Source organism: Amphibalanus amphitrite, unplaced genomic scaffold (genome assembly GCF_019059575.1).
Source record: "Amphibalanus amphitrite isolate SeventyFive unplaced genomic scaffold, NRLGWU_Aamphi_draft 000909F_arrow, whole genome shotgun sequence".
Taxonomy (NCBI): domain Eukaryota; kingdom Metazoa; phylum Arthropoda; class Thecostraca; order Balanomorpha; family Balanidae; genus Amphibalanus; species Amphibalanus amphitrite.
The window spans coordinates 259,768-287,154 of NW_024882403.1; the positions used below are offsets into that span (position 1 = coordinate 259,768).

General features: G+C 51.3%; 1 protein-coding gene across 6 annotated transcripts; it reads right to left on the reverse strand.

Moving 5' to 3' along the window:
• Positions 1-1,097: 1,097 nt before the first annotated feature.
• Positions 1,098-27,125, reverse strand: LOC122367932 (transport and Golgi organization protein 1-like). Of its 6 annotated transcripts, XM_043341478.1 has the most exons (18): positions 26,980-27,120; positions 24,632-24,765; positions 22,401-24,321; positions 18,149-18,321; positions 17,894-18,118; positions 16,983-17,138; positions 16,261-16,377; positions 15,669-15,866; positions 15,157-15,348; positions 13,395-13,532; positions 12,302-12,440; positions 11,901-12,029; positions 11,379-11,517; positions 10,982-11,117; positions 10,424-10,554; positions 6,012-6,070; positions 5,288-5,773; positions 1,098-1,686 (listed from the first exon to the last, which is right to left on the reverse strand). In XM_043341478.1, the coding sequence occupies exons 1-18, from the start codon at positions 27,092-27,094 to the stop codon at positions 1,604-1,606; spliced, it is 4,671 nt and encodes a 1,556-aa protein (XP_043197413.1). In that variant the 5' UTR covers positions 27,095-27,120; the 3' UTR covers positions 1,098-1,603. The 6 variants fall into 6 exon arrangements, with proteins under 6 accessions (XP_043197413.1, XP_043197412.1, XP_043197414.1 ...); XM_043341477.1 differs by having other exon boundaries at positions 17,894-18,321; positions 26,980-27,125; XM_043341479.1 differs by having other exon boundaries at positions 5,288-5,695; positions 17,894-18,321; positions 26,980-27,123.
• Between the last annotated feature and the right edge of the window lie 262 nt (positions 27,126-27,387).

Below are 27,387 nucleotides of genomic sequence, written 5' to 3' on the forward strand. Positions count from 1 at the left end.
GACGTCACAGGTCAGGTCAAAGATGAAATGTTTCACCGTTCACGGGTCTTCTAGGGAATGCGCTATAACACCGAGGAAAACGCATTTTGTCGGGAATCAGCGATAGGGCGTCAGTTGCCTAGTAGATATGTTGCTGTTAGAGGTCACTGGTCATACCAGGTCAGGTCAGAGGTCAGGTCACCAAAGGTCACCAAGGGTCACCACATGAACCCAACTTTACTAAGGTTATGCGATGCATGTTTTATGACCAGTTTTTCATTTCCAACTCAATGGTGTTGGTTATAAGACCATCAGGTACGGTTTAGGTCACTTTCTGGTGGAGGTCAGGTCAAGGTCAGGTCAAAAAAGGTCAAATTTCAAAGTTGATATTTTTGCATAAAATGGGTATTGATTCGATGCAGCTCGTCACGGGGAGTCTAATGGTGGTCTTTGTTTTGCGCTACGAGGTCTAGAATTGCTGAAAATTGAGTTTGAAAATTTGACGTCATCAATTTTGAACAGTTTTTTCGCTATAACTTGGCCAAAAAAAGAGGTATCGATCTCAAATTTGGTATGTAGATAGAAGGCGGTAAGGACTATCACATATATTCCGGTTTTTTTTCGAAATTCAAAATTTTTTTTTGGATTTTTTGGCTATTATATTCAAAAAATCTATTTTTTGATTTTTTGGGGTCAAAATCCAAAAATTTCAAAAATCCGAGATAGCAGTTTTGTAGCCCTGTCCATTCTACAGCTTTTATGTCTTATCATTTTTCTGTATTTGCAAAGCTATAGGCCTGACAGCTCTTCCCGCGAAACCCTTTTTTGGGTCGAAAACGGCAGAACATGACGTCACTCTGACGTCATTTCCGGCCAACCTATCATAGCCTTTGGAAAAATTTTTTGGTCACAATGTGTAAAATTGATGTCCGGGAGGGTACTAAAAGTTTGGTGACGATCGGCGCAGTGGTTCTGGAGATATATCGAAAAGTCTGGAGGGGGGGGGGGGGCAAAAAATAGCCCCCCCCCCACCAGGTCGCGGGTTAATACCAGTTTGCGCTTTGAGCATAAATAAGCCAGTCCGGTGCCAGAGCAAAATCCCGTCTCAAACAGTCACGAAATGTTCCCAAACCTTGTATTTATCGTACGGGAGTCGTCTGTTCACTTCACTAACGATTCGGTCACTCCGTGGCGGTCCGTATTTCCGCCATACACTGGAGCTCGGCCCGCCTACAGCGATATATCACGGGGCCCGGTCGGTGGCCAGGGCCAGGGAGACGCGGCCGGCGCGGCGGCGCCCGCGCGCGGAATGTGGCGGCTTTAAATAAAGGCTATATACAGGCTTTCGTCTGCTCAATGGAGCACAACAACAGGCTGCGGCGCCGGCCGTGCCCGGATCTCGGGGGCGCGGCTGGTGGTGCGCCTACAGCTCGTAATGCACATAATGGGGCACTCCGCGCGGACGGCGGCGGTGGCCGAGGGGGTCCTTGTTCAACAGATATACCGGCGGTCCATGCGCCGGGCTTTGGTGGGCGGCCGCCCTCCCCGCGGCCGCGGCGGCGGCGGGGGCGGCGGAGACCCGTACAGGAGGGCGGGGGCGGCGCGGCCGCCGGAGAGAGAGCTATTAGATCCTGTCGTATGGCTGCTTCCGCTTGTCGTGTGACCGGCCGTAGTCGTCTTGTACCAGAGGAGAGGACGTCTTCGGCCCTGCGGAGTGGACGGTCGTCAGAGGGGACAGTCATAATGAACACACTCGCGGGTAGATCAACAGGGCCCAAAGTGATCAAGAAGTGATCGGGAACGGCCATCAAACGTTTAAAATTAGAGGCTTCGCCAAATGTCAAGTCCCTTTAAAACCTACACGTGATCAACAATTATCAGCTAGCACCACACTGAAGTTTCAATTGAGCAAAGCTTAAGCTCACCACAATTACGGTTATTGACAGCTTTTTTAGAAACATTCGCCCAAATGTCTAGCAATATTACATACGATTCTGGGATAATGGTATCTAAAGTCATATACGATCGTAACTATCAACATTCGAGCTATCCACGCTTCATAGCCCGGTAAAACAGCAAATACACAGCAAAGGACCGGACCACAGCAAACCAAAAACATCGAAAGCAAGCTCAACGAGTGGATAACGCCGCGTTCATTCAGCGTTCAGTGCTACAGCGACAATATAACGTGTAAAACCTACTATAACGAAGTGCAAATAAACGTGTGCCATAAAACGTCAAAAAGTCAGCCGTTCCAACGGAAAATTCATTCAAGGGTGTGGTGGGTGGGTCAGCCAAGGTAACCAAGTCACAGCAGTAATCACCAAAAATGACATACGAACGCCCACCCGGTAATGGTTCGTGCGTGTTGCGCTGGGGTCAGGGGTGGGGTGAGGTCAGGGTGAGGTGGGTGACCAGTCTTCCGCGTCAGGCAAAAGGAGCAGCATCGACAGCAAAAGTAAAATCAACCACCACCACACAGCAGCTCAACACCTATCAGCCAGTGAGACACCACCAAACCAAAAACCAAGCCACGGTCCTCGCGTCCAGCTGTGGATCCCTGGACTGTGTCCAAACAGCTCGGCATGCGGCGGATCCCGGTTACAAGCAGGGTGCCACGCTGGGCTCCAGTGTCGCCTTACCTGGCCGGTCACACCGCCACTCGGTGGGGTGAGGGGACCGGCCGCCGCTCCCAGAGCTCTCCCCCGACCTGCGCGGCACCTCTGGTGGGCCTCACACCGCTGGTTTGTGTGTGCATGTGTGTTTGTAGAGTTCAGACCCGAAGCTGACTACTGTGGCCATTCTTATAAAGAAAAGAACGGAGGGACGCTCCGTCATTTCTGAGATTAGACGGAATTTGGTTATCATAAAAGGACGAAGACGAAAGACGGAACCCGTTAAAAGAACGAAGCCAGATTGACGCTACCCCCACCCAAAAGGACGCGTTTCCGTATCATAAAGAGACAAAGACGCCTCTGGTGACGTAAGACTTTGCGTTGTTCGTGAAAAATAACGCATCAGAAATAGCGCTGCTCTTCAGCAGCGCTTTTTTACGGCATTGATACGATATTTAGCTAGTTGCGAGAGCAACTTGTGCGAAATGTGTTTCAGGCTGCGTGCTAATCGATATGTGAACTGTATGACATTGGTCGGGAGTTATTTCACACGAAAATTAGTCAATTTCACATGCAGACCAAGTACCTATAGACCGCCACCTTATCGTTCTGCAGCTATCGATGTTTATCGGGCATACACATTAACAGGCAGGATTGGACACCTTGAGATGCAATATCCAGTAAGTGGTAGGTGTTTACTGTTTGCAACTGCCTCCCAGTAGCTCCACCCTCACCTGGCCTGTGTCCTGTGTCCTCTGACGCCTCGACTGGTATCACGGTTGGAGGTCTGAGTCACGTGGCACTACAACTTCTCGTTAGCACTTAAAGTTCTTGTTTGCACGCAGAGAAATTCGTATACACTCCACCACGCTCAAGCGCTCTCGCTGGACTGTCCTCGCTGTCCCCACACAGAGATCCACAGGCCATTCCTTCCCCCGCTCCCCCTCCCCCCTCTTTAGCGTCAGTTCGTCAAAACAACACCTGCGCCCCCCGTCTCTCTCTCTCTACCTACTCCTTCCCTCTCTCCCTCCCTTTCATCCCGAGCCGCCGCGCGCGTTCGCCGCGCGCCGCGTCGTCCCCTTGAGCGAAAGATGCCTTATCAGTATCCCCTCCTCTTTTATCTCTACCGCTTGTCCCGAGCCGCCACGCTAACTCAGGGTGTCTGCGTTGTTCCCTTACCGCTTATTAGACATCCTATCACTGAGTAAGACATAGGCATTACCACATTTATACGCAAAAACAATCTTTGGTGGGTTTCAGCCTGGCAGGAAAGACTACAACATATTACATACTTCGCCTATCTATATTATCCTTGATCGTAGCCAAGGCCTCTGGCCAAGGCTATGTATCGTAGCAGACAACAGTCCCCGGTCCCATAAAAATTCAAATGTGATCCCAAATAATTGCAGGTTCTCATTTTATTATACCCATATAGCGATCACAAAGTATTTTCTTAGTCTTATTGCATTCTTTGTGACGAAATTTATAAGAAAATATTGCAGGAAATAATTCCTGTTTCATTTACTAAAGCTCTTGATCATTTAGACGAAAAACGCATCCTAGCAAAACAACGAAGGGGGAGGGGTAGAGGGACGGAACCTTTATGATAACCAAAAAGGACGGAATCGTTTAATTCATTGAGTTCTTTTTTTCCTTCCGTCCCTCCGTCTTTTTTCTTTATAAGAATGGCCTGGTTGTTACTCAGATCGGTAGGTACCGGCTGGTTGTAACCTTTGGTAACAGCTGCGGCCGTGAATAATGGCGAGCAACTGAAGGAAATAGTTCACTGCCTTTGGAAATTATTTAAAAAAAAAAAATATCATGAAGACGACCGGTAAATACTGCCATCGAATGTAGCAGAAATTGTGACAGTTCCTCTTTGGACATAGTTTTGTCGAGCACAATTAGAATCAGCCAATCAGATTAGAAAAGTAAGCAGACACACCAGATGCCAGGCCAACACGATGGATTGAACCGTATCTGGTTTCGTGAATTACATACACAGCTTGAAGAGCTTAGTGTAGATTAACAAGAATATTAAATGCCACAAAGCAGGCGAACTATTTCCTTACAGTATAGGCAGTCTAGCAGGCCTACCGACGATTGTTTTCTCCCTGATCCAACCACCTCAGAGTTGAACTCTTGTCACCAGCTACCACCGAGCCACCAGCTCATGGCGCTGGTCCGGCCAATCGCAACTGAAAAGTGTCCCTCAGCTGTCCTCGGTCAGCGACGACGCCCCCGTGTGCCTCCTGTGTCCTACACACTTACACCGACGACACGTGACAACAGAACACTGACCACTCCGGTACCCCAGAGCGGGTGCGCCCGAACACTATTTACACCGGCGTGAGGTGCCCACACAAGGTGCTGCACAGTAGATACTAGTTAGACAGTGTAGACACCCCAACTGAAGCCGGTACGATTACGTGACACGTTGTTTGGGTTAGTAGAGAATCTCCCATTTCCACGTCGGAAAATTAGTCATGGTCGTGATAGATAGAGCATGCGTTTCAGTCTACACCATAATAAAGTGAGATTGCTACTCAGTCAGTCGCTACTCGTAGTCGCCATCGTGGCAGTCTATCTCAGCCCGTCAGGGGCTGATTTCAGTCCTACCCGTCTGCGTCTCTCCCTATGTCGTCCCCGCTGTCCGTGTGTGCGCGCGGTGTGCGCTGTGCCGGCCCGCCTACCTCGGTACTCGTCGTGACCGCCGACGTAGCGCGGCAGAGGCGGCCGGCGCCGCTCGGGCGACAGGCCACGTCCGTCGCTCAGCCGATCAGGGCTGTACGAGGAGCGCGACAGGGTGCGGCGCGGCCCGGCCGCCGGCGGCGACCAGTCTCTACCTGTCGGACGGCGGCCGGCCAGCGGCGGCGACACGTAGCCACGCTCCGAGCGGTGCGAGCGCTCCGACAGAGGAGAGTCGCGTCCGTAGCGCGGTCCGAACTCGTCGTATCGTCCGTCGGGCGGCGGCAGGGGCGCGGCGTACAGCGGCGGCAGAGGCGGCGGCAGGAACGAGGAGGGGTCGGCGCCGGCCGGCGGCGGCGGAGGCGCCGCCAGGAACGGGTCCAGGCCGGGAGGGGGCGGAGGGGGCAGGAACGCTGCCGAGAGCAGGGGGTCAGCCAGCGGGTCCACCTCCGGGCCAGGGGACACCGCGCCCGTGCCGTTCGAGTTGAAAGCTGAAACACGGCCGGTGTCAGATCACTGAATATCAGACGAAACGCAACTAAATTTAATTGAGCTAAAACCCGATACCCGTAATGCATGCTAGTTTCTATGAATTTCACTAATTATCAAGGAACAACAATCATTTTAATGGTAAAAAGAGCAAACTTCTTACATAACAGACCGAGGAGAAATACAATTATATACTGCAAAACATCCAGGGCAGCCACCTGATAAAAAATCGATACTTACACTGCAAACTTGCTTGCCCATTTACTAAATTATTCTTCTCTTCTTCTGCCTTCGTCAGCCTGGGAAAGAAAAACAATCGTCAAAGATAGTGCAGCAGCTTTGGCCAGTTGTTCCAACGGTTTAGACCTTTCTGACTTTTTGATACAAGAGGTCTCTGTTCGGCCCATACACCGTCCTTGCCTCGTCATAGTCCCCAGCGCTCTGTATTTCTCTGTCTCCCATATCGCCCTAGCTTTCCGCACTCCGTTCACCATTAGCGCTCTGCGCTATAGCCCCCCCCCCTCAACCCTACCCATAACCCATCTGCCGTACAAAGGCAAAACCGATTATGTCGATTTTCGACCATTTTTCGTTTTTGTTATTAATCTATTCGGAATTTTCTGCTGCGTCTGATGGTGGTAACGTTTTGTACGGTTTACGAAAAATAATCAAAATATTTGGAAAAATGGATTTTTGGAACTATCACGTTCTCATGATAAGCCTAGATTACAGAGGCAAACATGATTACGTCTTTCCAAAAGAGTAAAAAGCACTACGTCTGCATGTTTCAGATGGGAGTTGATGGCAAAAACAACTAGGTTTCAGATATAATCAGATTTGTCACTAAAGAATAACAAGAGATAAGGGGAAAACCAATTACGTGTCGACGTGATCAGAAATGCCTCGTTGCTTTATCTTTATGACAGGAGGGGTATAAACGACAACGTCTGAACGTGATTATTTTTACCAATAAAGAGAGCAATGCCTGCTTGCAACGTGCTCATTTTTGTCGTGCCGATTTAGTTTCTTCAAGACTAAGGTGCCACACACTACCATTACTGGCGTGCATGCCTACTAACGTAATCGCTTTAGCTGCAGACAACGAGTTCGATGGTAGCGTCTGACCACAACGTAATCGTTTTTGCCACCTGTACCAATGACTCTTCAGCCTGGAGGCATTCAATCCTACTACTTACGCACGCGCATGTACAGGGACGGATCCAGGGGAGAGGCTTTGGGAAGGAGAGACAGAGACAGACGACGCTGTCCTTAACTTTCACTATAGGCGCCCAATCGCAAATTTTGCCCCCCTTCCAACCCCCCTCGTAGGTGGAATACATGCCGCCCCCATTCCAATGCCCTCTCCGAGGAAAATCCTGGACCTGACTGGCCTGATCCCTGGCACCGAGGAGGTGGCCGCTCTGACCCCTGACGCCGGAAAGTCAGTTACTCTGACCTCTGCCGCCGGGGAGCTGGCCGGCCTGACCCCTGGCGCCGGGGAGGCCACGCCCCGCGCTACTACCGAGGAAACAGCTCCACACGTCACTGTCGAGGACACGGCGGTCCTAAACCCCGTCGATGAAATAGTCACGAACGTTCCCGCCAGGGAGACGAGGGTCAACGGAGACAGGCGCGGATACAAGGGGGGGGGGGGGCATGGGGGCCATGGCCCCCCCCCTTGGCCGATTTTTTTTTTTCAAAAATAAAATAAAAAGTTAAAAAGCTGAAAAGGGGGCCTCCTGAAAATAAAGTGGCTATTCATGTTGAGATGTTGCCTGAACAGCTAGATAAGCTCAATAGACGCAGTTTTTTTTTGGAGGGGGGGGGGCCCAACAAGTGGGAAGATGGGGCCTCCAACAGGTGGGATTATGGGGGCCTCCTGGTTTCTAATGGCCCCTCCCTTGGAGATTTTCTGGATCCGCCCCTGAACGGAGACACACTACCTGTTGGGTCATGCGTAAAGGCTGATCACAGTGCTGATGACCACCAATGCAGCTCAGGTGCCTGCGGCACATTGAGTCTCATGTCATGTCGCTCAGTCTAGGCATCGTACTGAACCCGGAAATGACAGTACTGACTGACTTAACCCCACTGTTGTCTGCGTCCGATTGCACACCAGCGGACATTACCAAGGGGCCCCCGCCAGCTAACAATTAACGTACTAAACATGACGGTCCTGCCTGACCAGTGATCATCCAGACCACGCGGAACAGGAACCCAGCGGTGGCCTGGAGCCACAGGACTTCATGCCACTCTCCTCTTCTTCACCTCGGTCGGTTCAGCGTGAAGCTGGATTGTGCCAGGAAGTCGGTGAGGACCGCTGTCGCGCACCATCTCCCACAGCGGAAGCAGCGAGACCAAGAAAAAGAGCTCGGACGAATGCACAGAAGATCGCGAACTTCGTGAAGATCGTGAACAAACACCAGGTCAGACTACCTCCGAAGGCCTGTGTTGATGGTTGTTGGAGACGCTGCACCACGAATTTCTGTAAAAATCAGCGGAAAAAATAAGCGAGCAAGTGAACAGGAATGTGATGCGCCGAGCACCTGCTACACCTGGGCCCTGCGGCGCGTGGAGTCATCCTGTCGCTGATCAACTCCTCCTGGGACACCGCCCTCGTCCCCTCGGCCTGGAGAAGGGCAGTTATCATCCCTATTCCCAACGCAGGCAAGAACCCGGGCTCGGTGAGCGGCTACCGTCCCATCAGCCTCACCAGGCACCTGGCGAAGCTGGCTGAACGGATGGTCGCCGCTAGACAAACCTGCGTGGCGAACAAGAAGCACCTAGTTTCGCCCGAACATGTTGGCTTTCGACGAGGCCGAGGCGCAGAGGAGAGCCTTGCCAGGCTAATACAGACTGTTCAAGACTTCTGGATTCTGGAACCGGCCGAAGCACGGGGACATCCGAGAGACGGAACTACCGCCGACAGGTTCGCCCTCCTGGCTTTCGATTTCAGTCGCGCCTTAGCGCCTACGATCGTCACCTCCCGTCACCTCCCGAGGTGCATAGCCACCTGGGTGTTCGGGGCTTTCTGAGGGACCGCCGAGCCAGAGCCCAGGTGAATGAAGTGCGCAGCTCGGAGCGCCCGTTCCGAGCGGGCCTGCCACAGGAGTCGATCCTGGCCCTCACCCTCTTCACCCTCTGGTTCGCCGACCTAATCGAGGACCTCCGCCACGTCCCCAGGACACATGTCTTTGCATACGCGGACGACACGGCGACAATGAGTGCAGGAGGCACGATGCCTGAAGCAACGGCCAGAGCGCAGCAGGCAACTGACACTCTAGCGAGCCGAACGCGCCGCTGGAAAATGAAGATCGCCGGCCAGACAACACAAGCTCTCGTCCTCTCCCAGTGGAGTAAAGATACCGTCGACTTTAAACTCACAGTCGATGGAGCTGAAGTTACTGAAGTTACTCGGCATCACGCTGGACAGGTTACTTCATTTCGGCGAGCACTGTACCAGTGTGAGGAGGAAAACCAGGCCCCAGATCGCCCACCTGCGCTCCATGACGAACCGGTCGTGGGGACTGCAGGAACAGCAGCTCCGGACGGTGGCCAACGGCTACATTAGAGGGGGCCCTCCAGTATGCGGCATCGGCATGACTACCCGCCACGCCTCCTGGACATGTCGAGCAGCTGGTTGGACCGTGAGCTTCGATTGGCGGCTCGCGTGGTGACCGGCTATACCCGATCAACCCCGGTAGCGCCGCTCATGGCAGAGGCCGGACTACCAGTCGCAGGTAGTCTCTCTCTCCGCTGTTGCCTCATAGTCAAACCCAGAATCCTCCAGCTCTTCTGACATTCTACACCATTCTTATGCTGATGTTCAAGGACTCGGAAATGTCTTTGTTTGTCCTTCCGGCGCGCATGGCAAGGAGTACCACATGTCTTTTCCATAAATTGAAGGCTCAAAATCGTCCATAGTCGCTAACTCTGCAACAGGGGAAACAACATAAGAAAAATTGACCTGAAATAAATATGAAACCGAAAAATTAAAAGCTTAAAAAGGCGCAGGAATATCGTGTCCGCACCCTGTATTTAGCAGTGGTCAGACCGGGAAAAGGCAAGGAGTATATATTGATAAAATGATTATGTTGTTACTGTTCTTTTGAATGATAAAACGCTCGTACCTACTGGTAAAACCGCCTATGTTAGAATACGATGACTTTTGTCAAATGCTCAAATGTTCAGGAAAAAGACGTGATCATTTTTTACCCTCAAAGTAAACGTAATCGTTTTTGTCTTTGTAATTACTAACAGCATTTGACACTTCCTCCAAAGGCAAAAACGATTTTGGTCTTATTAACTACAAATAATTTGATATACACCCAAAAATATGCTCAATGAATAGAAAAGTGAATAACAAATCCAATGATACCAAATACTAGTCTGTAAACATTATAGAAGATCAGTTCCGACCAAAAACAGTAAAATCGCACTCCTGAACAATTTTGTTTTGTCAGAAAACATGACGTGATCGTTTTTGCCTTTGCACGGCAGCCATAACACTTCTACGCAGTATTTCGCTTTTAACCGCAGTCACAGCGCGCTGTGCCGGTGCCCCCCCCCCCCCTTCCCAACGTAAATAACTACACATTTAGCTCTCAGTGTTCTGTGTAAGTTACTGTCCTCCCTCCCTGCCGTCAACTCACAGCGCCCTGTACTGCTGCGCCTCTCGGTTGGCTTCCTCCAGTCGCCGCTCGGCCTGGCGACACGTCACCCAGCTCTCGTGGGCGCGCTTCTCCAGAGCCTGGATCTGAGACCGGAACGAACGCTCCGTCTCCTGTGGAGCGATATAAAGACATTGTCAGCCAGCAGCTCAGGCAGGGGGGGGGGGGGGCTAACACACTGGGGTGCGTGAGACACAATGTCAATGTCTTTTATAGTCAGCTCACAGGGCGTCTTGTGTCCTTGAAGCGCGCGGTACTTCTGCTTTGTGTGTCCGCCATCAAAATGAAGCATTTCAAACGAATACTGGTGCTTATGTAAGGAAATGGAAGATGCTTTCACAAAATACAATTGTGATCACTCAAAGAGTGTACTGTAAACAGCATAAACCTGCAATTGACACTTGACCCTACCAGAAAGCTACGCTTAAACGGTTGTTAGTTTGACATATATCAAGTATAAATGCCAACAACAGTCTAGCTTCCCAAGACACCGCCCACCGCTGGTGTCCCCCTACTACCCCATCCCACGCCGCGACTGACCTGGATCTCCTGTTTGAGCGACTCCACCTGAGAGCGATAGGTGGCGATCTGCTCCTCGTACTGCACGAGCAGCCCCTGGTTACTGGAGGCGTCTCCCTCTGAGTGGGTCAACCGCGACTTGAGCACGCCCATCTCCCTGCGGGGGTGAGAGACAGCACGTCAGAGGACTAACTAGGTGAGGGTACGGGAACAGGGCGGGGTGGGAGGCTTCAGCACTGAGTAGTCAAGGACAGTGGGAACATTCCTGGTAATAGAAAGACAATGTCTGGTGAGAGACGAGCTGACAAACTGAGCAAGTAGTGCAGATATCAGTGCAAGCAGATAAGAAGTGAATTTTAGCCAAAAAGGTAACCTTTGGCCGATTGAGCCGATTCTAGCTCACGTCGCTATAACTCACTCTTGGAAGGAGAGCTCCTTTTTCTGGAAGTACTTTTCGAGGTGTTCGAGTTTGGACTCGGCCTCGAACCGGTCGACCTCGGCTTTCTCGCAGCGCTCCGAGAGCTGACTCAGCTCCGAGCTCAGCGTTTTCTCCGCCTCTGTGACGGCACAAAGACAGGCGTAAAGACGGACGTAACACAAAGACGACGTAATACGCGTAAGAGACATTGAGCGGGTCGGTGGCTCGTTAGTACCAATGATTAGATTAACTGCGCCGGCGAGGACCACGAAAGGGCGGGAGACGTGTAAATATTTCCACATGAATACCTTGCCATAAAGCAGCAGTAAACTTGATTAAGCAAACACAGTACCTAAATTGTCTAACACGGCCAAAGTCCTTGACACTGCTGAACAAATAATTCGGCTCAAATGCCGTTCTTGTGTTACCTTTGAACATTCATATTGTATTGAGTTTGACAAATCCGGTCAATCGAATATATCCCGCAGGAATTCACCAGCATATGTGACTTTCGAGCCTCACCTTGAGCCTTTTTGAGCATTTCTCGTTCCTGCTTCCATTTTTCCTTAAGCTTAGCGCGCTCTTTGGTCAGTTTTTCTACCTGAGCCTTCAGCTTCCCACCCTCCAGCAGCGCCTGGATCTTCTCTTCGGCTGGAAACGACACAATATTGTAAACAAAGCAAACACTGAATTTGTAACACACCCAAGGACAATGGTGCACTTATATCCTCCCATCAATTGCGATTTAGTAAAATTATCACCCTAAGGACTAAGAAAACATGAAAATACAGCAGCCACCATAGCATCATTTCCGCATTCACTCACCCAAACATGCATTATGCACGCCCTGGACTGTCATTAACACTTTAAAAGAGTAGCTATCAATCCTAGTATAGCAGCCATTGGACGTTCGTCCCACTCACAGCCGTTGTCAGTGCCGTCCTGGACCGTCTTCAGCATGGTCTTCAGCGCGTCCACCTCCTGTGTCAGCGTGTCGGCCTGGTCGCGCGCAGAGTCCCGCTCGCTCTCCAGCTCGGTCACACGCGGCTCCAGGGCGGACAGCTGGGGGAAGGGGGAAGGGGGTTAGTCAGGGTCAATGGTGCGTGGGATTCAAGAGGGGCAATATAAGGAAGACAATGCAGCAACGAGACAGTCCCTTGCCGACAAAGGCCACAGGCTGCTTGTGGCAAAGAAAGGTCAGCAATCACTTGGGGCTGTCTGTAGTCGGACTACATATTTAACGATGTTAAATACAGGGTGACACAAAAAAAAAACGGTCATCACCAAATTTCGAATAAATTCGGAAGTTTTATTCAGATCATCACCAAACTTCGGCCACTTAAGGTCACACCTATGTAGCATACATCCACCAAGTTTCAAGTCTTCACTACGAATACTTTTAGTACAGTGTGTGTTTTACTGACGCTCCACAATGTGCTCCAGGTGAGCGCCACGGCGCTGCAGGGCGTAGGCACACTTGCATCCGGCGGGCAAAGTTGTCGATAACCCGATGGCTGTGCACTTTACAGAGTGCAATGGCCTCTGGAGACAGTGCTCAGGGTGTGTGCTACCCCTGAAACGTTATTCTTATCGGGTTATCGGCAACTTTGCCCGCCGGATGCAGGTGTGCCTACGCCCTGCAGCGCCGGGGCGCTCACCTGGAGCACATTGTGGAGCGTCCGTAAAACACACACTGTACTTAAAGTATTCGTAGTGAAGACTTGAAACTTGGTGGATGTCTGCTACATAAGTGTGACCTAGTGTGACCGAAGTTTGGTGATGATCTGAATAAAACTTCCGAAGTTATTTGAATTTTGGTGATGACCGCTTTTTTTGTGTCACCCTATACATCACCTAGGTATTATTTCCTAGGTATTATTTCCTATAATTTAGCCCTGAAGTAACAACACATGATTGTTTCTCCCTTGCAAACCTTTTCGCAAACCTCCACCCTCCCAAGTCCCACTTCCACTCCTACCACCACGCCTCCCTCCCCTGCTCCCCCTCCCCTCCTACCTTCTCGGCAGCGGCGTCCCTCTCCTCCGCGATGGCCGCGCACCGCTCAGTCTCCTTCTCAGCTCGCTCAGTGAGTTCCTCCACCGTCTGGCGGTGCTGCTCCTCGACCTCGGCACTGACGCGGCTGCTGCTGCCCAGCTGCGAGAGGAGGGGGGGGGGGGGCAGTCAGAGCACCGAACACCGACCTCGACACTGACGCGGCTGCTGCTGCCCAGCTGAGAGGATCGGGGGGGGGGGGATAGTCAGGGCACTGAACGGTGACGTGGGGATACATTTCCCATTGCGTTACACGAACCAGAATTACGGATGGGACACTAGATGACAATGAAACCAAGTAGCAGCTGACTCAGTGAGTATAGCCCTAAATTGTGAAATCGAAATGGCAAATTATAAACAGCATGGTCAAGTACAGTTAAGTACAGCTGAAACTCAACAGCTAGAAGGCACACCAGCTGCTGCATGACCATAGGAAATGCCATCAAAGTCCTTCGCTGACAACTTGTTCAATAACGCTCCAATCGAATCAATTAACCCGCGCCCCAGTGGCGGTCTTAGCCAACTTCGCCCTAGTGTGTGTGTGGGGGGGGGGGGGGGCATATGTTACCACCCACCTCTAACTCAAAAACTAAGAGGGCTAGAAAGACGCGGTAAAAAGCAGTCGATAGCTCTCAATACGTACGTTTGAAAGTATTTCGGTCATTTTTCACTTTAGAGCAATATTGGGGTCACCAGAGGTCATCAAAGGTCAAAATTTGCCAATTGTCATAATATTTTTCAGAAAACATGCCGCTATCTTAGGAACTATGGTAGCTAGAAAAACGCATGGAAGAGCAATCGATAGCTTTTAAACTCTTCTTTTGAAAAGGTCATTATCAATATTGACCTCAGGTCAACGGTTTAGCCTCCAGAGGGCAAAAACTCCAAAAATAGCTGTTTTTACGAAAAGTGTTTTTCGACAATAACTTTCGACTATAAAAAGCCACGACATTTCTATTGCCAGAATCGTGTTCCCCTCACCGAAACGCCTCAAATGACCTATAATTTGACCTTGAAAGGTCAACTTGAAAATTTGACCTCAGGTCAAGGTCATGACCTGACCGGAAAAGGTCATATTGTTGCATATCAATCGATGCGTCTCAACAAGACAAACACAATGAGACCATCCCCAGCGTTCTATCTCTTTCCAATCGCGAGCTATAGGCAAAAAAAACTGTTTGTAGCCTCAAATGACCTCGGATGACCTTTCTAGAGGCTATCAGCAAAAATGACACCTTGGTCATCACGAATGGACTAAATCATTGTGATTTTGAAATATTTGGACTGTTCCTATGCGCACACACGGATCTAGAGGCATTTTCATTTTTCTCCATTGACTTGTAATGGAAAGGTCACGCCACTGACCTGACCTTAGGTCACGGATATAAAAAATCCGAGATATACAAATTGTAGGCGCCCATAACAGCATGCAATCCACCAAGCTTAAAACCTTTCTGACGAACACTGCAGGCTGGACATGATTGCAAACTTTTTTAGGCTTGGTCAGTTAACTTGACCTGGTGTCCTGACCTGACATGACCTGGGGTCAAAAATTTCACACATTGTCCAAAATTGATGTACCAAAAGCTACCCCAAGCGGCGCGGCGCTAAGCGCCGCGGTTTTTTATTCACACGCAAAAAAAAAAACGCGACAGGGTGGTAACACATGACCCCCCCCCCCCCGACTGGGGCGAAGGTTAACCAGTTATCTCCCCAAGAGTGTTACCTCTGTGACTTTGGCCTCGAGCTGTTTGATGAGCGGCCGCGATACGGACAGCTCGTCGGCCAGCTTCTTCTTATCCTTCTTCAGCTTCTCGATCTCGCCCATCAGCTTCTTGCGCTGCTGTTTGAGGTCCGACTCCAGCTTGCCCACCGTCTCGACGATCATAGAGTCCAGCTGGGGGTTGTTGGATGCGCTCTGGGGACGACGGGAGAGGTGGGTTTAGACAGCGTGCCACGACAGTGCGTGGCAGATTGTTAACTCAGAGAATATGTGGCAAGGGTGATGGATGAACCAGCGGTATGAGAAGACTGGTATAACATAATGACAGCTTGACTTAGAATCGATAAATCTCATGGCGATACCCTGTTTGACTGGAATAATTGTTACACGCCTCGACTAAATGCACGTTGTGGTGACATATAACGACCCAACAGCTATTCATACTGGAGTCCCATGTCCGAGCTCGTGGTCCCTCTTCCGGGCACACCTCCCCAGAACCTCTCCCTCTCCCTCACCTGATGGGTGCTGATGACGGCCGTCTGCTCCTCGAGCAGCTGCTGGGCCTCCTGCAGCTCCTGCTCCAGACCGGCCACCTGTTTACCGAGCTCGCTGATCTGGTGTCGCGCCTCCTCGAGCTCCTCCTCAGCTGCCTGCTGGTCGGCGGCAGCCGCCTGCAGGGCCGCCTGCGTGGCCGCCGAGCCGCCCTCCAGTAACTGGGCGAGGGATGGGATTTCACGTTACCCACAGACACACATATAGACAGCCGAGCCGCCCTCCAGCAGCTGGGGGAGAGAAACAATGGTGAATACCCCTTACACTTAAAAACACAAAGGCCGCCGAGCCGCCCTCCAGTAACTGGGGGAGGGAATTATCAGTAGGACGGAGAGGGTTCGCATTACCCACCAATACACATACAGACTTACTAGAAGCCGAGCCGTCCTCCCACAGCTTGGAGAGTAACGGAGGGAAGGACAGTTTAGTTTATTCTAACCACCGACGCACAAAAAAGTAAGCAAATAATAATCATGCGGGTAGTTAACATCCAGTTTCAGATTAAATAGTATCATCTATGTTTGTCAGTGATGTTCAGTAGTTATAAGCCCTCACCTGTTTGTTAGTTGCATCTAGTTTGGATTTGAGCGCGTCCGTCTCCTCCTTATACACGGTCAGCCGCTGGTGCAGCTTGCTGATGGTCCGCTTCAGCTCGGAGTCACACCGGAATTGCTGTCAGAAGGTCAAAAAGGTCAGAGGAGGTCAAACATCGCCACAAGTTTGACCACAGCGCAGGGATGGTTCCACACGGTGACGGTAAAGGCGTAAAACTAGAACATATCGTGGCTAGAAGAAGCACAGAGGTCATTTGGGCCAGCCGGGGTCGCCCAGTGTATCCTGGAACAACATTGTCGATCAGGGAACGAGCGACTGAGGAGTAAAGTGCAAAGGTCGGCGGCAAGTCGCGCATTAACGACAGCAGCGCAGTACAGCGCAATTGGCTCATCACTGGTGAGTTTTAAATGCTCGTGAATTAAGACCTCTAAGAGATCGATCTGCAAGACATGGGTGACAATAATGAAGCAGGATCGAAGTTGGAGATGTTTAACAGAGCATGTAGCCAGCTAGGAATAAGGACAAAATTGCTGGAAAAATGTGGGAGTAGCTTGAAATGACTTTACAATACAATCGAGCGGACTGACACTTAATAAGATTACATATTACCAACCCCAGAGAAAATCCGAAAAAATAGCCACCCGTATCTATATAACATGACACGACTGTAACGATGTCGACTAGTCGCCCCTTCTACTGCAGTAAGCCAGTCCAACACGTACCGCCACGGCTCGGACCCCGATGAGGAGCACCGTGAGCGCCAGTCCGATGGTGGAGAGCAGCACGGAGACGCGGGCACCGCCGCCGGCTCCGGCGCAAGTGTCCGAGTCGTGGCCGGCCGAGTAGCTGTCCACCAGACCCCATAGGCTGGACGGCAGCTGCGCAAACACAGGGACACAGCGGGGACGAGTGGTGAGCATACGTTTAACTATAAGAATGAATAGATGTGCCGGTAGGTTTAAGAGACCATGGCCTGAAGTGGGGCCTCTCGCAGCTCGCCTCAAGGCTGCCGTCAATTGGTTCGAGATCCTGACAAAGAAGGAGCACAAACAAAACACGACCGATGATCAGCCCTGCCACTACCCGATGACTCACATATTTTCACCGTTCTTACACCGTGGTGGTGAGAAACCCTCTCACCTGGTCCTCCCAGTGCAAACCGTCCGCTAGCCCCGCGTCCATGACCACCGACATCCCCGCACCACACCGTCCCCTACGGTTCCCACCCCAGTACTGAGAGCCGACCACTGATCGCAAGGCCACGGCCCCCGAACGTAAACACGGACCGACACGTCATCTTTGGACCGGGGCCAGCCGGCCGCGCCCGTCCGCAGCGCACGTACTATCGACGGCGGAAAACCAGCGAAACATTCGCGGAAGAGAGGGTGAATATCTCCGCACTGTGACGTCTTCATGACGGAATTTTGGCAATGACGTCATGATAAGCACTAGAACATGAATAAGAACACAAAGTAGGACGAATGAAAATGGCACGGTAGTTCCACAAACAGTCACTCATAACTCATAAGTGAGGTGCTGAGATGTCCTGACTAAAATATCCCAAAACCAAATAAATAATTCCACAGCACCTCTAGACAACACTGTTATCCACCCCTTTCCCAGTCCAACTCACCAGCGTAGCCGTCACCTCCTCCAGCAGTCCAGGCGCCTCGGGCTCCGACTGACTGTAGGCACTCTCCCCGTAGGCACTGTCCCCGTAGGCACTCCCTCCGTAGGCACTCTGGGCCTGACTGTTGGCACTGTCCGGCTCCGGCTCGGCATAGGGACTTTCCACGCTGCCGCTGGTGGAAGGCGGGTATGAGGACGCGTACTCGCTCGAGGCCGGGTCGCTCGAGGCAGGGTCGCTCGAGGCGGGGCCGGTCGAGGCGGGGTCGCTCGAGGCCAGGTCGGCTGCGTAGGGGTCGGTCGGAGTCGACCCGGTCGCTGACGGGTCGGTCGGTGCAGAGTCGCTCGAACTGGAGTGGTCGCTGGGTGCCGGCCCGTCGGCGGGGGGTGGGCTGTACAGACCCGAGAGGGGGTCGTGGCCGGACGGCGGGGCGTCTGAAAATCGGGGAGGGGAGGGGTCGGTCAGCTGCGGAATTCACAGATTCTGGAGGAGCTGAAAATCGCGTGTATCTTATTTTTCTTAGATTAACCTTCAGGAGTGGAAGTGAGGCAGAATTCAAAAGCTTGATATGAGACGAGAAAAAGCATCAAAACTCCTTTTTGAAATACTGCTTACAAGACCGCTTTATAAACTGGTGTAGCTTAAAGAAGAGTCAAATGAATGAACGACAGTGCATTTGTCGTATATGTATTGTCAAGCATAGCCGATTTAGTGTCAACAACAATTCACTGGTGGAAACGCTACTTTTGTTGACGAATAAACATCGTTGACCACACACAACGTCTAGGGTGATGCATTTTCCCTGTCGCAGCCAGCTCAGTACAAAGGCCTTGAGCACTGAGCAGGCTACGTAGAAGGATAACTGATGTTCGTAAACAGGTCAACAAAGCTAGTCACGATATCAGATATCAAAACGGGGATTATAGCGAGGTGCTGACTGCATGGACAGCATCAACAGGTGCCTAAAGGCAAACATAAAACTGAGTGAGCTACGCAAAATGCAGCCAATGAAAAGAAAGACGCTTAGCCGATGACATCATAATTCATATGAGTCGAATTCATTCGTAGAACACACCTAATCAATATAATGAAAAATCATAATATAGATGAAGCAAGACAACACACAATAAACAATCCTCGACATTTTTGCATAGAACGTAAATTATATAAGGTTCAAAAAGTGCGTGTGCTTTCTTCTTTAGACCTGAAATGAAATGAAATGAACACAACCCAATAGGCAAGCGCATGCAGTATGAACCCAAGCAAGAGCCAAGTCTAGTGACAGCCATAGGCCCCGGCATATTCTACTCATGCAACCCAAACCTACCGAGGAGCTCTTCGTCTAACACCCAAAACATTCAACTACGTACATGCACGATCTCAGAGGGATGCAAGCCTCCCGCGCGACCCAGTGTCAGCGCTTGCACTGTGAGACTGCGGAGGGCTGTCCGCCAGTATCAGTTGTTAGCCGCAGCACCCGATCTGCTCTGCTGACTCTAATAGGCGCAGTGAGGCGGCGCCTCTACTCCCAGTCCCAGCTGCTCACCACGGTGCAGCACACAGCGCACGACTCGGACCGAGCTCCCCCTCCCCTCCCTCCCAGCTGCTCTCTCATCACACCCAACGGTGCAGCGCGCAGCACACATCCCTCTCTGCGCTTCTAGCCCCCTCACCCTCCCCAAAGGTGCAGCTTGCATCGCGCAGTTCCTCAGGATCCCGCGATCCTCCCGTCCCCTCCCAACATGATGCAGCTTGCATCCCCTCCCTCGGATCGCGCTCCCCTCCTCACACGGTGCAACGAGGCCAGTGTTAGTTTGGCGTCCCCACACGGTGCGCCACACAGTGCGGAAGACGCTGTACCGAGCTTCTCCGAGCTCCTCGGCTCTCACCGTTGAGCAGTCTCCGCCGCTTCAGCTGCTGTACCAGCCGTCGGCGCTTTCTCAGTTGTCCCCGCTCTGAGTTCCGCTCCGCGTCTCCGTCCGCCCGGGAGTCGTCATCCGGTGAAGAGAGACTCCAGTCGGCCACGTCAGGATCGGAGTCGTCAGAGTCAGAGGGGACCGACTCAGAGGGGACGGAGTCAGGCGGGGCGGAGTCCGTCGACTCGGAGTCGTCCTCGGTGGAGGCGGAGTCTGTGTGTGCAGTGTCCGGAACAGCAGTGGTGGTAGGAAAGTCTTCAGCGGGAGGCGGCTCCTCTAAAGGTGGATCAGAGACACCCACGACGCTGTCGCGCTGATCTTCATTGATGTCAGAGTCGGCGGCGGCCGAGGAGGCTGGCTCCGGCTGAACTGAACCGGATGCCTCCTCAAAGTAATTATTCGCCGAATGTAATTCAGGTTGTTCGGATTTCAGATCAGGCACGGTTTGTGTGTCGATATTTTGTTCAGCTGCTGAATCACGCCCTTCAGCGTCAGGTTCACCATGCGAGCCAGCAATGGGTTCAGCGTGTTCAGGAACTACCTCCGCGGTTGGTTGTGTTGAATCTACTGCCAACGACTGCTCAGTGACATCCCCAGGCGTCTGAACACTGTCCGTGGAAGGAAGCTCGGCAACTGGTGCCACACTGGGTCCCGTGTCCAGCTCTTTGGTAGTTTGATCGCTTGGTTTCGATCCTTCACTATTACTATCAGGCTCTGAGTTTATTTGTTCGTCGTTCATATTATCAGATTCATTTTCAAGGTCCTCATCACCATCAAGTTCATCAAGCTCTTCATCGTCATCATCATCATCCAAACCATCATCATCTTCCTCGAAGTCCTCATCATCTTGTTCCAGCTGGTCCGTCACCTTGTTTGCTGCACTGTCACCAGGCTCTGCGCCGTTTCCAATCGCCTCCTGTTTCTCCTCCTCAGCCACTGTGTCATCCAAAGTCACGTGTCGTATCCCCTGTTCGTCTCTCGACTCAGGTAAAGATGTCTCGATGTGTTGGAATTCTGGATTGTTGTTCTCAACACCTTCTCCTCCTCCGTCCTCGTCTTTCTTCTCATCAGACACCACTTCCTTCTCGTCACCGCCATTCGAGAAAACCTCGCTATCCTCGGATAACTCACGATAATCACCGCCGTCTGCCACCGAGCCGCCTGTCCCATTTTCCTCAGATTCTGTCTGAATCTCTTCACCTGTCCCCAATGTCTGTTCCACAGACGGTAACTCGACAAGGGAGTCATTCTTCTCCGTCACATCATCCATAGTCGCCGGTACACCGTCTATCTGTATTGCGGGTCGGTCAGACATCGCGGTTCCTTCAGCGGTGATGACGGGCTGATGCGGGGCGGGTGTCGGACCGCCTGCGCCGCTCAATCCGCTGAGCTCCGCCGATAGAACAGGCCCAGGGGCGACAACGGCGGGACCGTGACCTGAAGGAGGCCACCCACAGACGGCACGTGTCACCGGCCCAAAGGTCAACAGGGTCAAAGTCGGGATTCCTACTTGGGGTTATATTTCCATGGTTTTCCGGTTTTAAAGCTAAGAGGGTGAATTATATTACTGTATGCCTGGCCTATTCAAATACATTAGCCTGAGGGGTGTGGTAATAACTGGTGTAAGCAAAGTGACCACGGTCAAAAACGAATTACCAAGTCAACATTTTGGGATGGCCTCGTTCAAAAAATGGCTAAGAGCTTCGGTCTAGACAATTATTTTATCGTTGGCATACAGTAAAATACATACCAAACTCGGCCGGTGATAAATTTTCAAGACCTCAGTCCTTACTGATTTTTGAACTCGGCCTTCGGCCTCGTTCAAAAATTCAGTAAGGACCTCGGTCTTATATAATACTGAACGAGGCCGGTGTAAATAAATTTTCAAGACCGAGGTCCTTACTGGATTTTTGAACGAGGCCGAAGGCCGAGTTCAAAAATCAGTAAGGACTGAGGTCTTGAAAATTTATCACCGGCCGAGTTTGGTATGTATTTTACTGTATGCCAACGATAAATTCATTTTCTGGATCGAAGCTCTTAGCCGACTTAGGAACGAGACCATCCCAAAATGTTGGCTTAAGTGCATTCTGGTAATGCATTTTTGACCGTGGTCAATTTGCTTACACCAGTTATTACCACACCCCTCTGGCTAATGTATTTGAATAGGCCAGGCATACAGTAATGAAAATTTATTTACACCGGCCTCGTTCAGTATTGTATAATACAAGCGAGTCAAATTGGGGGCCGGGGGGGGGGGCAAGCGTTTAAGTTTGAATATAGGGAACCATTACCGGGATATCGGCAAAGAAAAGCAGGACAGTTGGGGAGATAACTCCAAAAGCAAACAACCACTACCGATAGCATATTCTAGCTGGGTGTCGAAAAAAGCAACAGCGTCAAACTGCCCACCACCAGTAAACGGTCACACAACACTCACCTCCCGAACGACAGCATCGACTCACACGGTCGTCATTCACTCTCACCCTTCCTTTCACCGACCACCCAGACTCGCGTGACCTTTTCACACGGCTCCCACCATCACCACGCCCTGTATACCACATCACCTTTTAACCACACATAACCCAGATGGTACTCACCGACCGCTGGCGGCAGCGCTGACGAATCCCCGGCCACAGCGGGATCCGGTATCTCGGGAGAAGCTGGCGACGGTTGCTCGTCAGCCGTCTCTGGCGTTGTCTCTGCAGCTGCCGGGTCCGCCGGGTCTGCCGGCTCAGCCGCTGCAGCCTCAGGAGTGGCAGCGTCGGCGGCGGCGGGGTCTACAGCACCGCCGGCGCTGGCTGCGGCGGAGGACGGGTCTGATCCAGCTTCAGAGACGGCATTTCCGTCAGCAGCAGGAGCGGCCGGGTCTGGCACAGGGACAGCGGGCTCTGGAGCGGCCGGTGTGCCACTGAGAGATGACCAGAAACCACCGCCGGCCTCGGCTGTGTCGGCAGCGGGTTCCGTAGCGACGGGTTCCGCAGCAGCTGGTTCCTCAGCGATAGGTTCCGCGAAGGCAGGTTCCGCCGGTTGAGGAGCCGCCGGCGCGACGCCGCCCAGAGAGGACCAGAACCCGCCCTCAGCCGCCTGCTCCGGCTGTTCCGTGCCACTCTCTGCCACCTTCTCACTCTCCGGCACCACCGGTTCTGCCGGTTCCGCGGGTCCACCACCGAACAGCGGTGGCACCGGCTCGGCTGAGCCTGGTCTCGGCCCGCCCACCTGCTCTATCGTTCCCACGCCCACGCTCTGCCCCGCCGCCGCAGTATCCGTCCGCTCCGAGTTCGGTGCTGGTTCAGTCTCGGAGTCGGCGCCACCAGCCGCGTCGTAACCCTCTTCGGCGTCATCTACGTCGTCAGTTTCATTGTCTCCGGGATAGTCAGCGTCATCTGCCTCGAGCTCAGCGTCCGGCGCCTCAATATCCGCTTCCTGGCCGGCCTGATTGTCAGTCGAGTCAGCTGGGGAAGCCTCGGTTGCTTCTAGCGGCTTCTCACTTCCTGGTCCTGTCCCCTGGGCACCATCCGCCACCGCCGGGTCAGCTTGTTTACTGGCCTCCTCAGATGAGATCGGCGCTGTCTGGGCATCCACCGCACCCACAGTCGGCTGCGTCTTTTGGTCCTCGGCCATCCCCGGCAGGGTCACCTGCATCTCTGGCGGAGGCGGGGGCGGCTGGGAGGCCGCCGCGCCGGGCACCGCTCCGAACAGGCCGCGGTGTCCGCCGGTGGCGTCCAGGGCCGCCCCGGCCGGCCGCGGACTGGGAGCTGCAGCCGGCGGCGGGGGGTGATCGTGCTGGAGGTGTGGGTGCTGCCCCAGCAGCTGATCGGCCGGCTGGAAGGACGCGGGGTCCACACCGGCCTGAGCGGGCGGCGGCTGGCGCGCGCCCGGGTCCGGCACAGCGGCAGACGGCGCGTGAAGATGCTGTCCCTGCGCTTGCTGTTGCTGTTGTTGCCACTGTTTCTGCTGTTCATCGACCTCCGGGTTCTGCTTCTGTTGTTTCATCTCATCGTCTCGCAGCTGCTGCTGTTGTTGCAGTTTTTGCTCTTCCTGGAAGCGCAGTCTCTGCTGCTCTTCCTCTTGCCGTCGAGCCTGCTCCTGTTGAAGCTGCTGCTGCCGGGCCTGTTCCTCCTGAAGACGCTGCTGTCGAGCCTGCTCCTCTTGAAGCTGTTGTTGCTGCTGCTGCTGCTGCTGCTGCTGTCGGGCCGGTTCTTCCTGAAGCTGCTGCTGCTGCTGTCGAGCCTGCTCCTCCTGGAGACGCTGCTGCTGCTGCTGCCGCTCGCGGAGGGTTTTCACGTACTTGTGATGCCAGTCATGACCCAGGCCTACCACCCTCGGCCTGGGCAGCTGCTGATTCTGCCGGTACTCGGTACTATACGGGTAGAACGGCTCGGCGGGTCCCTTTGACCGCCGCGCATCTTTACTTCTACCCTGTCTTACTGGCTCGACTTCTACTAGCCTCTTTGGCCGTCTCTCCATTTTTAGCTCTCGTATAAAGTTTTTTGGTACATAGCCGCGCCGACCGTTCACCTGAAAAACAAAACCGAAACAAAACGATCAGAATCGGGTGAAAAGTGCACTCTCTGACGATGATACGTCTATATGTGTAGTGTAGGCACAATTTTCGCCATCGTTTATGCCTATGGTGAAAAATGCCCGTTTTCCAGACAATCATACCAATCGAAATTTTCTAAAGACACACAATAGTTTACCGATGTTTACTGTTCAACATTCACTAACGGTCTTTGGCAATGCACGCACATTTTCAGATACAAAAAAGTAAACAACATCACCCATGCTCCGGGCGCGGTGCCAACATGTTCTGCTGCTGCGAACCCACCTCGACGCCGTACAGGCTGGGGTTATCACCGGCCGGGTAGCTGTACACCACCACCTTGTCGTTGGGCTTGACGCTGAGCATGCCAGGCTCGCTGGCTGTGTAGCGCATCAGTACCATGCCCCGAGACACAGGCTCTGAGGACCAGATACAAGCGTCACCGGGGAACACTAAGCGACACAGGCTCATAGTATGTAAATTAGTTGGTGACTGACGAGAAAAAGTCATACTAGACTAGGGAGAAGGGATCAGCACATGTCAGATTCATGCAGCATGTTAAACCTTTGGTTATAATCGGCAGTGGCGAACCATCCTCGGAAAAGGCCAGAATAAAAAGCACTGAGTTTGCAGGGTCGTTGATTGTGAAACAAGCAAAAAACAAACAAATAAAAGGAAACAAACAATACAAACAAAACACTGATGCTTACCAAAGTAGATGCTTACCAAAGTAGAAAGGAAAGAGGCAAAGGGAGCGGGTTGCTCATGGGATACTGTTTCAAGCCTTCTTAGTTCTTTTTACCAAAGAACTTTACCTTCACATAGTGTGTGTGTAGGGGGAGGGGAAGGCCTCGAACGGAACAACCCCTCAGTTTTTCGCGAATAACTCACGTAAAAAGCGACCAATCGCAACAAACCTTTCAGTACCATCGAATTGATCACTTTGAAACATACCCAGAAGGTTTCATGGCAATGACCCAAATGGCCTTTGACCTGTGGGTTGGTTCCGAGACCATTGCAGGCCGCAATAACGATTCGGCGTATGTCAGCGCACTTTATCCGCACGTTCAGTTCTTTTTGTGGCTGTTTTGTGGCTGTGAACGTTCCGTTATGTAAAATAACATTTGCCCCATACATTATGGTGAGTTTAGAGGTCGAGTGAAGGCCAGGTCAAGGTCATTGATCTTAGATAACCTCGGTTCACTTTCTCCAGTTTTGCATGTTTGTATGGCAGTTTTTGGAGCTGATTTTGAATTTTACACCCATTTGTACATTTACGAAGTAGTTTTGGTGCCTACATAACATATTACGAGGCTGTCAGTGATGGTTGACACCTACTAAGGAAAGCATGCAGGATGCACATTGCACATTGGATGACCTGACCTGACCTGACAAAACCTACCCCAATGCATAAATACATTATTTTTGATTAAAATGTATACAAAATTCAGAATCAGGACTGAAAAAGCCTTGGCACAAATCCATCAGGGTCTAGCCAGCTGTCACCGGGTCACTGACATTTTATCATCAACGCTATTCTATTGCCAACCAGTCACTCTTGCTGTTCAGCGATGTACAGCTCCAGAATCTGAACTGTTAATAGCAGACAGGATTGTGATGGTGAAATTTTGGTAACAAGGGTAGATGAAAGGTCTTGAGTTGATTGGGTGTCTTAGGAAGCTTGCATAAAACTAACAGATGTAATTTTGTAATTATGTGTTAAACTGCTTAAGTTCTCTGTGTTTAGTATTGAATTTGAGGTTATTGGTGCCATTCTCAGGTGTGAGACTAGCAATCATATCAGTTAGGATCACCAGAGGTGAACTGCAAAGTATGTCAGTTTTTAATTCTTAAAAGCTCTTATTGGTTTGGGATTACTGAGCCATTGTGGATAACTATGGCAAGAAGCAGTGTGGTGCCAGGTGCAGTTATGCCAAGCATCTATTCTAATGACAGAACAGCATAAGGACCTATGATTATGGTGTCCTAGACTTGAAATAGAAGGGCTGGCAACTGGGTTTTCTGAATTTCCCTTTTCTTGTCAATTTTTGTGCCTCAACAATTCAGACTTCATATTTATTGATGTAGTCGAGTTTCAGCATGTTTGGTAGGCACAGGCTAAGGCGGGCCACTCCTTTGGCTCATGTGGGTTACTTCAGCTGATTTTATGCTTTGAAACATGGTGATAATATCAATCAAGATTAGACTAGAACTGATGCCAAACAAACAGCTGGACCTTATGTGCACAAACACCAAGCATGCACATTTCAATGGTACTACCGACAATGTTTCTGAACCCACACTGTTTCTCGCAGGATATCAATAAAATATTATGGCTATAAACATAAAAAGATGCTTGCCAGATTTATCCCAAAGTAACCTAAACTGAGAATGGATGTTCACAAAATTCCAGGGAGCAGAAAAACAACAAAATGATTAGGTACGTTCAACCGGACATACAACAGATGCATTCACTGAAAGATTGAATCTTATTACATTTTCTTCATTTTGAGCTTGTATCATTATTAAATTAAATATTAACATCATCCAAAACAGTGATTAGACATTTATGGCGCAGAAACCCGAACGGTTCTGCGCAGTTTTGCGGAAGAAAAAAGGAAAAATATACACACCTTCGCATTTTTTGTCGTAGCATAGCCTATGACTTGATAATTTAGCTGTAATAACACCAAAGTTTCCGACTAAAACAAGAATAAATAGCGTCCGCAGGCCCCAACCCCACTCCATGTTTTGACATCTGCTTCGTTGGAAGAGTGCTGCCAAATGGGAATATTAAATATATACTAAAAGAAAGCAAAAACAACTATTTTTCAACCAGTCGTAAATGCTTTTGGTGAAGCTTTTAGCGTTAATCAGCGTAACTGCGGTATCTTTTGCCTGACTTTTCGCAAGAACGTAGCTGAGAATTCGCAAAGGCTTATTTCAAACACAGACTTATCATATCTAGTCGAAAGAAAAGGTTCAAAGGTCACTAGTAGAAAATGAGTTTTTAGTATGATGATCGTTGAGAAAAAGTAGGC

Excerpts from the sequence above, each read along its gene's own strand:
- LOC122367932 (XM_043341477.1), bottom strand. The coding sequence starts at position 27,094 with ATGGAGTGGGGTTGGGGCCTGCGGACGCTATTTATTCTTGTTTTAGTC. Across the intron at positions 17,139-17,893 it reads AGGAGGTGACGGCTACGCTG|CTGCCGTCCAGCCTATGGGG; the intron begins GTGAGTTGGACT and ends GTGTTTGCGCAG. Across the intron at positions 5,774-6,011 it reads TGGGCAAGCAAGTTTGCAGT|CTTTCAACTCGAACGGCACG; the intron begins GTAAGTATCGAT and ends GCCGTGTTTCAG.